The 15,530-nt window shown below is 37.2% G+C and overlaps 2 protein-coding genes and 1 non-coding gene across 4 annotated transcripts in view; 2 read left to right on the forward strand and 1 right to left on the reverse strand.

The window, feature by feature from the left end:
• Positions 1 to 641: 641 nt before the first annotated feature.
• On the forward strand, positions 642 to 9,738 carry NLRC4 (NLR family CARD domain containing 4). The gene is given in 5 exon segments (XM_044659587.1): positions 642 to 1,531; positions 4,052 to 4,193; positions 5,201 to 5,238; positions 9,347 to 9,547; positions 9,550 to 9,738. Coding segments are annotated over 5 exon segments (645 nt in total). The 5' UTR covers positions 642 to 1,327; the 3' UTR covers positions 9,610 to 9,738.
• On the forward strand, positions 2,124 to 2,227 carry LOC123238396. Its single transcript, XR_006505586.1, has one exon. It is a non-coding gene; the product is annotated as a U6 spliceosomal RNA (small nuclear RNA).
• Positions 9,739 to 13,129: 3,391 nt separating the features above from the next.
• Positions 13,130 to 15,530, reverse strand: part of SLC30A6 (solute carrier family 30 member 6) — a 34,113-nt gene continuing 31,712 nt past the window's right edge. For both annotated transcript variants that reach the window (XM_044660973.1, XM_044660972.1), the window contains one exon: positions 13,130 to 14,179. In XM_044660973.1, the coding sequence (XP_044516908.1) occupies positions 13,685 to 14,179 (495 nt within the window). In that variant the 3' untranslated portion in view covers positions 13,130 to 13,684. The remainder of the gene's footprint in view (positions 14,180 to 15,530) is intronic.

A 15,530-nucleotide genomic window follows, 5' to 3' on the forward strand; every position in this document is an offset into this window, starting at 1 on the left:
TTAGTTGTGTCCAACTCCGTTGTGATCCCTTTGGGAGGGGTTTCTTGGCAAAGATACTGGAATGGTTTGCCATTTCTCTCTCTAGCTCATTTTGCAGATGACAAACAGAGGCAAAGATAGTTAAGTGCCTTGCCCAGAGTCACACACATAGTAAAAGTCTGAGGCCAGATTTGAACTTGGATGCTCCTGACTCCAGAGCTAGTACTCTGGTACTCTATCTACTGCACCACCTAGTTGCCCCTTACTGTGTGTCCCTGGACAAGTCACTTAATTGCTTTCTGCCACAGTTTCCTCATCTGTAAAATGCTTCCTTTCTTTCTATCTCCAGTTTTTAACTCAATGTCTGGCACATAGTAGACAATAAATGCTTATGGCTGGTTCCACCTTATGCACCTATATTATGATGATGATGGTTTTCCTCCCCTTGCATCTCCTTCTTTATTACTGCACCTTATCCCCTCCATTTCTAACTTTTCCCAAGATCACAAGACAAAATAAAACAATACCAGTCCTAGGGGTTCTCCTTGTATTGTTTATCATTCTCTATGATCATTGAAGATAGGGTTTTGAGAAGACATTTTTTAAATCCACCACTTACCATGTAAATAATTCACACACACACAGTTCCTTCCAAATGAAAAGCTTATTGTTCATAGGAGAGAATACAGGTATTTTTGCAAATATCCCTTCTAAGTAGAACTCTCCATTTTCAGGAGTTTTATGTGTGTAGTTCCCTTCATTTTACCCATGTAGAAACACTGTATCCAAATATTAGGAAATTAAATAACACCAATGATAACAGACTAGAGGGATGGTAATCTTTTTTAGTATTACTTTATGAGATTTAAAAAATTCCCCAAAGACAGAGGAAATTTTCTCTTTAGTTCAGTTTCGGAAAAGAAAAACAAAAAACAAAAGACTTCACTCTTGTGACCAGTTTAAAAGAGGCAAGATAGGACGTCAGAAAATAGGAATGAACCCAAGTGCAACCTTTTGAACCAAGCCAAGCAATATGTTTATGTATTCTGCATTTTATATACATTGATTATAGAAGATAGTCAGCTTTATCCTCCTTTCTACTAGCTCAGTTTGCTTTTTTCACCCACCTCCCTCTTTTCAAATTCTCATAATAGAACCAACCCACATCCAAGTCCTCGGTTTCTCTTATTGAAATTCTTCAGCATCTTTTGAAGATATTAAGGGTCTCCAGAGATAACTGTTTCTTAGCTTACCAGTAACTCCTCTATAAATTCATGCTGAAGTATAATTTACTCTAGAAGTTTTATGTTCTTGTTTCTTTTTTAATCCACTGACAGCTGAAGGCCTGATGATCCTGAAGAATTTGCATTTCTTTGACCCATTTGTCTGGTGCTGGAAATGGAGTTGTGTTTATGTTGTGATTCGAGGTTATGATCTTAAAGAAATCCAATTCATTTCCTGTTTAATAGCTAGTGGTATGAAAACTCTAGGTAACTGTTACCTTCTGCTTCCTTGGGTAACGTGGGAAGGAAATTCTCCTCCCCATTATGTTGCTTTGTTTTGATGTCATCAATCAACAACCTGAAGATCCTTTACCATTGAGATGTACAGGGATAGAGAGGCCCTCGGAGAAAGGAAGTTAAAACCAACAAGCTGGGAAACTGATCCCATAGGCACTCCCCGCCTCCCCCAGGTGGTACCAGGCAAATTAAGGAACTATGATTGGTTCCTGGGGCATGACGTGGGAGAGCTAATGGGTGGAGAAAATTGCTTATAAGGCGAGACCAATATTCTGCTCTCCCTCTCTCTGGGGCTCTTCTGGTGGAAGATTGGAACCTGGAGGAACCCCTGTTGGTGGTGAGCTTCAATCTATCAAACGGCAACTAGGATATTTAGCTAAGCAACTCTTTACCTCTTTCCTACATTTCCCTCTCTTTACTATCACTATTTTGATGTAATAAAACTACTAAAGCTACTTGCAGCCTCATAATTTAATTTTAATTATTACAGTAAAAATATGTGTAGATTAACAAGTTGTGACCATATACATACCAATAAACGCTTAGGTTGGTCTTTGTTCCAAAATAAAGGTAGAAGAGAAATTAGAAAAGGTTATAAATGAATCCTTTAAAAATACTTACTCTGTGCTTGCTTTGGTAGCACATATACTAAAAACTTGGAATGATACAGAGATTAACATGGACTCTGCACAAGGATGTCACAAATTCATGAAGTGTTCTGTATTTTTCAGTTAGCTTTGAAAAAAAACAACTTACTTTGTGTATTTTTTTCCATGGCTTTTCCCTAAGAATTAGGGTTTAAGCAGATAACACAATGGCAAAGCATCTCATTTTCTCTGAACTTTATAGGCTTATAGTGCTAGGATCATAAAGTCAGAACTGGAAAAGGCCTTAAGTTTACCACATGGCAACCTGCCTTGAAGGCCAGAAAAAAAGAGCAGGACCAAGGAATAAAAGGAGAAAAGAGGACAGCTTGTTCAGTAGAGAAGGATCCTTGACATTGCTGATAAATAGATAATTATTTTTTAATTTTGTTAAAGCAGCTTTAATATGACCCATTGTTCTTTCAGGTAATCAAGTACCAAGGAATGTATATACCATCTTAGGAAGGGTTTTTTAAATGCAGTCCAACTTGGAACACTCAGGGAAAGTACCATTAATAATCTCTAAATGGGGTGAGAGATGTTAGGAAGTGGGGGAAATTACATGAACACCAATCCCAGGATAATCATAGGCAGAATTAGAACCCAGAGCCTCTGAGTCCTCAAGCAGTGTTTTTCTCACTTTCTTCCTCCACTAGTGTTGTTATGAGGAAAATTTTAATTTGTTGTCATGAGGAAAAAAGGCTTTGAAAATCTTGTAGTATGAGTTCTAAATGTGAACTTATTTTTGAAAACATTTTGAGACCTATATTTCAATATAACTAATTTTCTTTGCAATCTTATGTATTTTGAATATTTAAAAACATTCCAAGAAGGGATCCATTGGCTTCACTAGATTGCCAAAGAGAGTCCTCAAACAAAAAAAGATAAAGTACTACATCTTCTATAAATGGGAGTTATCATTGAGAAAAGGGTGATCAGGACCTGATTTGCTGGACTAAGGCACTTTTTGAGTTCAATATGTGCTCTGGCTCTCTGTTGGAAGTCCAAGGTTGAGAATTGCTCTGCAAAGGAAAGGGCTCCAAAACAGAAAAGTCAGACACATTTCTATAATGGTTCTTATAGAATGCTCAGGAATGAGGTTTCTCAAGACTTTCCTGCTAACTCTCAATCTCCAGTCATCTTGGGGCCAGCCCACAGAAACTGGGGGTCAGTCAGGAACAACTACTGGGTAATCCAAGCATGCCCAAGTCCCTCTGCAAAGGGCGAGGGCACATGTCCAGCTCCACAGAATGTGCCCTAGTTCTAGCAAATCAGGCATTTCCCAGATCATCTTTGTTCCATTATGAAAGCATTTTATTAACAACTGTTAATGGGAATTACTTTCTTTTTCTAGCTTAGAATCATCACAATTTGCCAAAGCTAAGCAAATTTGACATATCCAAAACTCAGCTGGAAATGGATGCCAAAGAGCATGTAAACTGGTTATGAAAGACAACAGCTGAAAATGAACATCTGCATGTGTAGACTAGGGTAGTGAAAGTAGATTTGATCTTGGCCCTGGAGGGACAACCCAATTATAGGAGATATCTGTGGTCTCTTTTGTTCATCTCATAGCTTTCCACTTGCACAGAAATGAACCAGTTTAACCCATTTCTAAGCATCATTGAGTCTAGGATGGAGAACAGGTGTCTCTTGTACCAGCAAATCCCTTTTCATTACACCATGAACATTTTGCCTCTTCAGGGAGGGCAGGATGAAAGAGAGTATCTGCAACCTCCAAGGCTTCCTGCCTTCTTCCTGACCTATCTCCTGGGGATGAACCAAGTAGCATTACACATAGGATTTGCGTCTTTCTGATTTCAGAATGAATCATCTTGATGTTGGAGCCTACTTGCACTGAACTACTTCCTGCTGGTTCAGGGGACAGGTTAAATTGTCCTGAAATAGCTGACAACACTGCTGCTCTCCTGGGGCTGCGACGTGCATCTGTGCCTGACAAGACTTCTAGAGTGCTTGCAATCACTGCCGCAGTTCATTGCAGTTGGCTTAAAGGAATGGATTCTTACAGATGCTGAGATACAAATCTTGGGTGAGTGCTAGAGAGAAAAATGTATGGAATGAACATGAAAGAATGAGGCCAGCTCTAGACAAAATTATGAAGTTTTCATTATCCTTCTAGTGGTGGAAAGAGCACTAGGCTTCAAGTGAGGAGAGGATTGGGTTCAAATTTCACTGCTGACTTTTATTGAGCTCTGTGGGAAGTCATTTAACTTCCCTGACCCTTAGTTTCCTCACCTATAAAATAGCATAGGGCTTTTTAACCTGGAGTCTGTGAACTTAAAAACTGATAACTGTATTTTAATACAGTTAATTTTATTTTATACATTTACAAACAGTATTGTGAGAAAAGGACCTAGATTGCCAAAAAGGTTGGTAACCCAAAAGATTAAGAACCCTTCCTGTGACTGAACTATTTTACAAGGTCCTTGTGAAGATCTGATGAAATAATGTAATACAGTGAGCTTTGAAAATCTGAGAGCACTCTGTGGTAGGAAGTTTTGAATTTTCTCTTAGTCTTTAGTTTGTGTTCAGTCCATCAAATCTCCTATCCTAAATGGTGGGAGCAGCAACTCTAGATAATTTGGATAACTTCATTCATGATTCACGAGATTGGAAGGGGAAACTGGGAGACTGCTGAAGCACTGACATAATTGGGAGGACCAGTGCCTGGTGTCAAGAGAAAGAGAACATCAGATGGTGAATGAAGTTCATCATGACCGTGCTTGGTAATAAGAAAGAATCCTTTTAAAGAGGTGAGGGAAATCTGCACTATGTAAATGTAATGGGATGTGATGGTATAGCAAGAAATCCGAGTAACTAAGAGAAACATGAGGAGAATGGTATGAATTGGACCACTGAAATAGCTTATAATTATTCTCCTTATCTCAACCCAGGTGTTGGGTGGTTTTCTTAGAGCACAGTCTGACCCTGTGACCCCCACACTCAAAATATTATGACCCTTTGCTTGGAACATAAAGCACTTTCCAACTCGGCCCCTTCTTTTCCAGGCTTCTTATACCTTATTCCTCTCTATAGTCTATGATCCAGCAGCATTGGCCACCTTCTGGTTCCTGGTATATATACAACACTTCTGCATTTGCACTAGCTGTCCCCGGTGCCAGGAATATGCTATCTCCCCACATCTGCCTTTAGAACTCAGCTCAGAGTACCTTTTGTGGACATCTTTCATTGTCTTCCTCTCCTCCCTCCTTAGCCACTCCCCTCCAAAAACCTTCTCCATATACTTGCTCTGTTTTTCCCAATAGAATATAAACTCCTTGAGGGCAGGGAGCTCTAGTTTGTCTTTCTGTTTCCCCAGCCTTAGCACAGCACCGTGTCTAGAACATTGTAAGCTTGTCGATCAACTTATTAATGTAGAATGAAACAGGTCCAAGATAACAATATGCAAAATGACTACAACCAATGAAAAGGGAGAAAACTCATTAAAAGAAAGCCATTTCTGAGAATGATTCTGGAGAGCAGTAGATTCTAAGCTGTTGGAGAAGAGGGATTTATGCCATTCTTTGCAGCACCTAGCACAGTGCTTGGCACTAAGTAGGTACTAAGTAAATGCTTATTGATTTTAGTTAGAAGAGATGATGATGGATTTAGGGCTAAATAGACACATAACAGCCTTGGGTAATCTCCCTAAGAAATACTAGATTCTCTGTTGTTATTTTATTGTATTGGTGGCATGTTAAATAGTGGATGTTTTCCTTGCAGACTGATTACTGTAGCAACTTATTGGAGAATTTCTAGCATTTTCATTAATATTTGGATCCTTTTTATATACTTGCAATACATGAGCTTCACAAGCATAAAAAGCAATAAAACATTATCGGTAATCAATAAGGTAGTATAAATGTAATGACACTTTCTGGCTGACTTGTTCAATAATGACTAACTCAGTAATGGGTTTCTTTTTATATCTCAGGTCATTTTTTGGATTGCTCTTTTTGTTTTCCAGTCACTGTTTTTCCCTTGTGTTTGTTTTGTTATTTTTCTTATATTCAATGGAATTCAGAAAGATAGTCATGGGACACTGTTCTCCTACTGTTCTTTTATGATGAATGCTCAGTGAACTATTTGCAGGCAAGTGATTTTTATTGTTTTAAGTTCCTTCTTGATGTCTCTCTCTCTACTCATCAGACCTTAATAGCTTTCCTAGTGGTTGTTCAAGGCCTGGCTATGGCTGTCCTTCCTCTAGAATGGCCCTTTCCTAGATCCTGCAGCCACAAGTTGGCAAACTTCAGAATAAAATAGGTAACAATCTCCTCTGGGTAAATAGTTAGCCATTCACTATCATATCCTGCCCTGCACACCCCCAAAAAAGAACTACTTCTAGAGCTACCCAAAATTCCTCCCCATCATAAAAGGAAACAGGACATATGGTCACCCACTATTTTGTCTAGCATAGATTTCCCTGTTTTGTTCCTCACTTGAGAGTGATCAGTCATCTTGATGGCTCATAGTGCAAAGAATATTTTGTGCCATTAAAAAAAAAGGATGCAATTTATTGGAGAACTTTTACACTTCTGTTTTGCTCTACTGAGTCAAAAGTTTGCCTATTTCCCCCACTGCTAGTGCCTTCCCTTTGATATCACTTTAAATTCACATTGTGTGTATGTGTGTGTATATATATATATAACATATGTGTAATTTTTTGCATGTTGTTTTCACCACTAGAATGTGAGCTGCTTGGGGGGCAGGTATCATAAATTTGAACTTTAGAACTTTGCCCAATGTATGCAAAATAGTGCTTATTGCCTTGAATTAATGATATATTTTAAATAATCAACTAACAGTAAACAATAGGATCTTACTATTTTATCTACACATTTTGTGGTACAGTGGATTAAGTGCTGGGTCTGGCATTAGAAAGACGAGTTAGGATGGCCTCAAACACTAGCAGTGCCACTGAGCATGTGGGGTGAGTAATAGTCCCAAGATCCCAGGGCTGTAGTGAGGAACAGATGATAATATAGGTAAAGTGGTACTTTATATACTTTAACATACAGTGCCTGACACACTGTAGGAACTATGTAAATGTTAGTGATGATCACTACTGTATGATCATGAAGATGTGGCAACTGATAAAAACTAGTTTTGCTTCTCATAGTTTCATGCAGATACAATCACAACAAGGAGGCCAAGAGGTCCCAGAAACCACTTCAGTCTGGTTATACTTGATCTTCTTCAGTAACTTGCCAAATAGGAACAGGGTGGCCTATTTGCTTTAGAAGCAGAGGCCTATTTTCAGCCTACCTTGTTTGTAGAGAATTGTTATTCTGTTCCCTGTCATCTGATTCCTGTGCCATTTTAGAGAATGGCATCTTGGCAACTGAATTACTTTTGTCTATTCCTGTTGGGTGGCTTTGATCCAGAACCACAGCTCACTGCTTATGACTAGATCTCAAATGGCTTCTCTGCAAGGAGAATAGGAGAGGTGACTCCATTTTTGTTCACACAGCTCCTGAGCTGTCAAATAGGATGAGAACCCTTTGGTTTGCCAGAATTTGATGTGATGGAAGGCTTTTCCCTCCTAATGAAGTGTATCAAAAGCAAAGTTGGCTGGTATATATCCAGATTATAACAAATTCCAGGTGTTCCTCTCTAAATCAATAAGCATTTATTAAGCACTTACTACGTGCCAGGTACTACGCTAAGAGCTGGGAATACAAATACAAGAAGGAAGACAGACCTGCTCTCAAGGAGCTTACATTCTAACTGGGGAGGCAACACATAAAAAGATGAAAGGAGGCACAGGATGTAGGTGGAGACAAAGGTGCCTGGTGTGAGGGTAGACTAGATAAATCCAGGGTGCAATTCTATAGCCTCTAGGATCAGATATAAGGTCCTCTTTGGGGGCAGTTAAAGGTTTTCACAATCTTTTCAGCAATATTACATAATATTCTCCTTCATTCATACTACATTATTTTGTCTAGCTCTGTAAAGTACTAGTTTAGTGGTTTCCCTATCAGTATCATGGTGGATCACGGCACTAGATCTGTACATTAATTTAGGTATCATTTTAATTATTTTGGCATTTTAATGTTATTGGCAGTCCCATCTGCTTTTGACACTGTTGATTACCTTCTTGATAGTCTCTTCTTTTTATGTCAGTGCTCTCTTCTGATTGTCCTCCTACCTATCTGACAATTCCTTCTCAGTCTCATCTTCTGAATCTTGCTCTAGACCAGTGATTCCCAAAGTGGGCACCACCACCCCCTAGTGGGTGCTACAGTGATCCAGTAGGCAGTGATGGCCACAGGTGCATTTGGGGGTGGTGAATAACTGTAAGGAGGTGGTGATAGTATGTGACAGGGGGCGCTAAGTAATATTTTTTCTGGAAAGGGGGTGGTAGGCCAAAAAAGTTTGGGAACCACTGATCTAGACCATGCCCACTAATAGTGGAAAGTCCCTGAGGTTTTTTCCTAGGCCCTACTCTCTTCTCTCTATATACTTCTTCACTTGGTAATCTCATCAGCTCTCCTGGATTTAATTATTTCTATGCAAATGATTTTCAGATCTGTTTATCTACCCCTAACTTCTTTCCTATAATCTTGTATTTCAAATTGTCTATTGGCCATCTCAAATTCGATACCTCATAGGCATCTTAAACTCAACATGTCTAAAACTAAATTCATTTATCTCCCTTACTCCTACACACTCTCATTTCTTTCTAAATTCTCTATTATGATTGATGGTACCATTATGGCTCCCAGTCTTCCAAGTTTTGACCGTTCATTCTCTATACCTCTTCTATCCCCATCATATTCAATCACTTGCTGAGTCTCATTGTTTTTGCCACTGTAACATTTTCTGTATACTCTCCTTTCTCTCCTCTGACATTGCTACCAATCTGGTGAAGATTCATATTATTTCATATCTGGATTATTGCAACAGACTCATAGTTGGTCTCCTATTTCAAGTATCTCCTGAAACAAGCCCATTCTCCATTTAACTATCAAAATAATCTTCCTAAACAAGATTGATTATGTCACCTTCTATTCAATAAAATCATGTAGCACCCTGTTACCTCAAAGATAAAATATCTACATTGCTTTCTGGCACTCAATACTAGTCCAAACATGGTATTTACAAATAACCAGGTCAAATGATTCTTTCAATGTACAAAGGAAAGAAAATTAATAAAATTAATAAAATTAATAAAACAAAAAGCAAAAACATGGCTTTCAAGGAACTAATGTTTGCTTCAAACTAACACTATTATTATTTCTATTCTTGGGGTCATTTTTTGAGAAGAAACTTCTGGAAAACTTTCAGTGGTTGGATTTGGCAAGAAATTGTGAGAGCAGTAATGGATGGTTTACCTTTATGGGCACATTACTGAATCTCAAGGAACTGATTTTTTTTTTTTTTACTTAAGTACCAAAGAATTGCTTCCTGATCCGCAGTTGGCCAGGAAATGTGATCATCTATAACCAAAGCTAAATTATTTGCAAGAAATCAGACTGATTAGATGGCTATGTTTAATGATGATTTCAATGTTATTAAATCTAGTAAATGTATTTATTACTTTTTAAAACCCTTAATTTCTGCCTTGCAATCAATTACCAAAGTATTTGTTCCAAGGCAGAAGTAAAGTAAGGGCTAGACAATTGGGGTTAAATGACTTGCCCTGGAAAGTCACTTAACTTTCCTGGGTCACACAGCAAGGAAGTGTCTGAGGCCATATTTGAACTGAAGACCTCTCAACTCCAGGCCTAGCTTTCAATCCACTGAGTCACTTAGCTGACCCAATCTTGTGAATTTAAACTAGAAACTATTAAAAAGTCTAAACATACAAATATTTGAAAATACTGCTCTGCATCCTGAAATACTGAATAACTATTAAATATGTAATAGTCTCTACAGTTATCTCCAAGATTATATAAAATGAAAAATCTGTTCTCTTTCTTTCCACTTTGAACCTCAGAATGCTCACTCCCCACTTAGCAGTCCCATATTTACTAGCTGAAGCAGAAACAAATATGAAATCAGTTAAAAGGGACTAGGTAGAGTCACTAAAATAGAAGAACTGCAGCTATTTATATCTATCATCTCTTTTATCAGAATGAAAAGCCCCATGAGGGCAGAATTGGTTTTCTTTATGTCTTTGTAATGCCAGCAACCAGCAGTATCTCATATGTAGTAAGTACTTAATGATATTAGTTGAATTAAACTGAATTGACATCTGACTCATTTTTGTATTAGCTTCAATATCTAGCATGATGCTTTGTATAAGCTATATTCTAAAACAATCAGTTACATAAATGACATGATGAAATGTACCAAAATGAGTGCAATAATTGCATAAAATCAGATTTAAAGGTTCCTAAACATTCTTGGGCTCAAATAGCTTAATTCAAATAAAACAGAATATATTTTTAAAAAACACACCTCTTAGGGGCAGCTGGGTAGCTCAGTGGATTGAGAGCCAGGCCTAGAGACAGGAGGTCCTAGGTTCAAATCCGGCCTCAGACACTTCCCAGCTGTGTGACCCTGGGCAAGTCACTTGACCCCCATTGCCTACCCTTACCAATCTTCCACCTATAAGTCAATACACATAAGTTAAGGGTTTAAAATTTAAAAAAAAAAACACACCTCTTATTAGAGATGGATCAGTATCCTTTACCCTAGTAGAAAATCTGCAGTTGCTCATAACTCAGCCAGAATAATGTGAATCAGATGCAGGAAATCTAGGTTTTCTATCAAGGAGCTGCCATGCCTTTTAATCATCAATCACAGGTTTCAGTCATTTGAAAAAGAAAAAAGAGAGATCCATGTTTCTTTGCATTCCAAAGGAATCAAAAGCATGTCATCCAAATAATTTTAGCACCCCTCACCCTAATTCCCACTCTACAAAAATAATATAATGAACCTAAAAGAAAATATGATGCTAGTTCAGAAATCTAGCCTTACCTTCATGTTAAGTCTGGGAAAAAACTAACTATTCATTTATCACCAAATTGTCCACCTCCCATTCCCATGGCAGCTCAAATTAATGGCTTTGGTGTCAGTATAGGTTTAAAGCTGGCCATTGTGTTGAGGTAGTCACTGCAATAAAAAAAAAAATTCTGGGCTCAACATTCTTTATTCAGCAAGAAGGCATTGATACACACGTGATCCTGCTCAGCTCAATGCCTGCTGATCATATCTTCAGAGAAATTTTCATCGAACTCAAACTCAAACTAGATGGTATTTATCCTTTCAAATTTCAAGCCTAGATATCTATAGTCAGTATTAAACAACATCAAGGCTCTTACAGGCCATTTGCTAGCAAAACTTTTTTTTCTGTTGAATAGTCTAGAAAATATACTTTTTGAAATAAAATGCATAATAGGCTAGCATCACCCAAAGCAGATTGCAGCATTGGAACATCAGCTGGTAGAGCCAGTTGTACTTTCTCATCCCATAGACAACTTTGAATAATTACTCTCAACTACTGTAAACATAATTAAAGCACCTTTGGTGGGGCACTTGTATAGATGGCCACCTCTGAATGGCTGTGGAGGAAGTAGACTTCCCACAGACCCAACATCAGCACCCAAAAACCATTACTCTCATAGAAGTAGAGGTTGTGTGTAGGGGATGAAAGAGGAAATCATATGGAGAACATACCTTTTACCACCTCTCAAGATATGGAAGTTCTTCTGGTCTGTGTGAAGACATTCCCAGGCATTTGTGTTCGGTCATTGGCGGTAAGCCCTTCTTCTAGCAGTAGCCTTTTAACAGGCACTGCCATAGGTGTGGTATAGCATAAGACAGGAGAGAGGGAAAGCTGCCCTACCCAATTTTAGTAAGTCTCATTATCTTTAGGGGTCAAATGCAATTTTGAATAGATTCTCCTATGTCCCCAACTTTGTACATGATACTATAATGTGAAAGATAAATGACTTCTCACCAAGAAAGTTATTAGGATATGGCTACATATTTCCAATGGATGATACAACTCTGCTCCAGAGCTGTCATCCTCTGGATATCAGTAGACTAGACCTCATCCTGAAGCTTTTGAGAGTCTTTCAAAGGATTTCAAAATGACTTCTTCAGTCCCATTTGCTCCAAGCCTCCATCTCATGATCCCTCTGTGACAGGGAGAGTTTTGATATTTTGTTGAAGGCTTCATAGTCTTCATGAATATTTTGAATTCAACGAAAATCTTCTGTGAATGGATGTTAAAAGTATTGAGGTCATGCGTCCTTAAAAGCAGCACCAAGTGGAACATCAAGAATATAACTACTAGAAGAATGGGGAATGGGGAATTTTAACTTCATTTACCCATTAATCTCTTTTTTTAAAACAGTGGTCATAGAGGTCATATAAAACTGACTCCATTTAAGAGAACATTTGGGTATTACTGTGCTTTATACAAAGCATCACTAGCTATCCTGGAAAGTCCACATAATACATACATGGAACACATTCAAAATAAATAAAATATTCTATGCCATTTTCAAAATATTGCCACCATTACTATTTCACTACTCCTGATAAAGCAGGGCAATAAAGTACAATTCTGCCCTCAGGAGATGTAATATTGTATAACAATCTAAAGTCTGTTTTGTTTTTGTGACATCATATAGTGTAAAAACAAAACACTTAAGCAAATTTGCTAGTATGATATAGCCAATACAGCTGTGTTCATGGAATACAGAAGAGTGAACTAGTAAAAGGGTCATAAATTATACAAGTTGTATAATTATGGCTGTTTCCACCATTAATTCTTTACTGGAGTAATCATAGAATAGAAACCTGGTATTGTTCATAGTACATTGACAATTTGTTAAAAAGTTAAACAAAAACGTAATGAAGGGAAGTGTGGTTCATTTAAAACTGCAGAAAAATTAGTGAAAAATCCTTATTGATAGCTAAATTTAAACAACATTAAAAACCATGGTAAAAATCTAGTTGTGACATTTTAAAGTCTTGTTGGTCAGTAAAATATGTATAGAAAACTTCAAGTAAAAGGAAAATTTGATTTTACTTTGAAACACAATAACTTCCAAAAGCTAGTGTGGCCCCGAAGAAAATATAACTGACTTTGGAAAAGCTGTAGAAGAGACATTTACTTTTATAATGGTAATTTCTTCTTATTCTTGAAATTCTTACCATTATTCAGGAAACAGATTCATAATCTCAAGTGAAGAAAACATCTTTTTTTTAAAGCAAGAAAATGAAATGTTGCCACTCTGGGAAGTGATTCCTCTTAAAGCTAACATAATATCATACTGCAATCAAATTCAGAAAATGAAACAAAAGCAAAATCTGAATTTAGAGGAACACACTTTCTATATAGAAAATCCATTTAAGCTCTGCAAATTCAGGAGAATTTCATTAGCTTAAATGCATTTTATGAAAATAAAGTTTCACAGGCTTCATGAAATGGGGATTAGACCATCAATTCTCAACATTTAGAATGAATGATCAGATACTGACATGTTCAGACAGCTAAAGAGATCTCAGAGGTCAAAAAGTTGATACCCCTAATAAGAATAAATAAGATCGAATAGCAGTGTTTCATGGTCTGGGTTGCCCTCTACTGTTAGTTCCATATTTGCTTGCTATATTTGTAAAACCAGTCCTGAATCCTTGAGTTGTTCCCATTCCTGGTGTTCCAAATCCTTGGCTGAACATATTGTTAAATGGTATGGATCCATGATTAATGCCTAAACCATAAGGCCTGGTTTGTGTATTCAGAAGAATAACTGGGGTCATATTTTTCCCTGGTGTATTAAAAGAAAATTCTGGAGGTGCGGTACTAGGTTTAGATGGAGTAGATGTCAGAGGGTTCAATTCATCACCCTTTAAAGGTGGCATTGGAATTATATGATGATCTGACAGGCTTAGCATATTGGTTGCAACAGGTCCAGATATTAAAGCAGGCCTCATCCAATCATCTTTGAAAATCTGAACAGTCAAAGTTGACACCAATGTGTAGAGTCGGTTGGTTACATGAGCAAGAACCATTTGCTCATTTGCATCTCTTCGAATTCGAACATGCACTGATCCAGCCTACAAGAGAGTAAATACATGAGAGTCTGACTAAGGCAAATTAAGATGTTGGTAAGGAAGAAAAACTTCATTATGATTTGGTTGTGATGTTTTCTTAAACAAAAGGGAAGGCATAATTCCTTAACATTTCATAAACAAAGACTACATGGGGAAAAAATTCATAAAACCATTTTTGCATGGTAAATAAAAGTACAGACAGTAACTAAGAGAGAACATGTAGGTTTTTGAATACACTCCAGATGAGAACAAAACAAAAAAGGGTTTAGGATGCCTTTTCAATATTGACTGAAGAATTCTACAGAACAGAATCATATCAAAAATTCTTTAGTCAATCTTGTAGTCAGTATTTGAGACATGATGTCTGGCTAGATTGCTTAAATTTTATTTGACTCTTTGTTTAGTTTACATCATAGTAACCTGTGAATTCTCCTTCACCTCCCACACCCAATTAGTCATCAGATCTTGTCCATTGTTCTATACAGTGTTCTAAATTTGTCCTTTCTAAAACACCTATAGAAATTTTTTTCTAATTCACTCAGCCAATCATGGTCTAATTTGTACTGCACTTATTTTCAAGCATCATACTTACCAAAATTGATTGTTAAGTTCCTTGAGGGCAAGAATTCATCTTTATATTTTGCACTTTCAAACACAAGGCATTTAATAAATGTTTGCTTCCAGAATCCTCTTTTCTCTCACTCCCACCACAATCTAGTTCTTCATCAGAAAGTGGCGTATGGGCTTTTACAGCTGCCCCTTCTTTGATCATCTTTCTCCCACTTCACTTCATCTTGCACATGACTAATAGACTAACACTGCTAAAAACATTGAGTGTTATTTCTGTTTAAGAACCTATGATGATTCCTATTGCCAAGTCAAAACACTTCCCCCCAGATTTTTTGAGGCTCTTCATAACCTGACTAAGCTCTACCACCTCTTTTATTCTCAAAGAGGAACAGTTTGTTCTGGTCAGTACAAGCTACATTTTGTTTTCAATTTATGTTCATAGTTTCCTCAATTTGGTTCAAAATGCTATTCTCTTCCTCAGAAAACCTTATTCTCTGTTTGTATCTTACTCATTCCTCAAAGTCCACTTACTCCTTAGAGCTAAGGTACAGAAAAGTCAATAGTGAGCTCTCTTATCTTTGCATTTACTGACTATACTACTAACATTTTATATACTGATTTGTTTTTTGTGCTGAATATTTTAGAATATTATGATAGAACACAATGGTGTTAAATATAATATTTTCTTTACTATTTCATGTGTCTTATTTCCATATTTTAAACTCATATAATCATATAATCTTTAGAGTTCAAAGTGACATTCCAACTAGGTCACTTATATAGT

This window comes from Gracilinanus agilis, chromosome 2, assembly GCF_016433145.1.
Source record: "Gracilinanus agilis isolate LMUSP501 chromosome 2, AgileGrace, whole genome shotgun sequence".
Classification (NCBI taxonomy): domain Eukaryota; kingdom Metazoa; phylum Chordata; class Mammalia; order Didelphimorphia; family Didelphidae; genus Gracilinanus; species Gracilinanus agilis.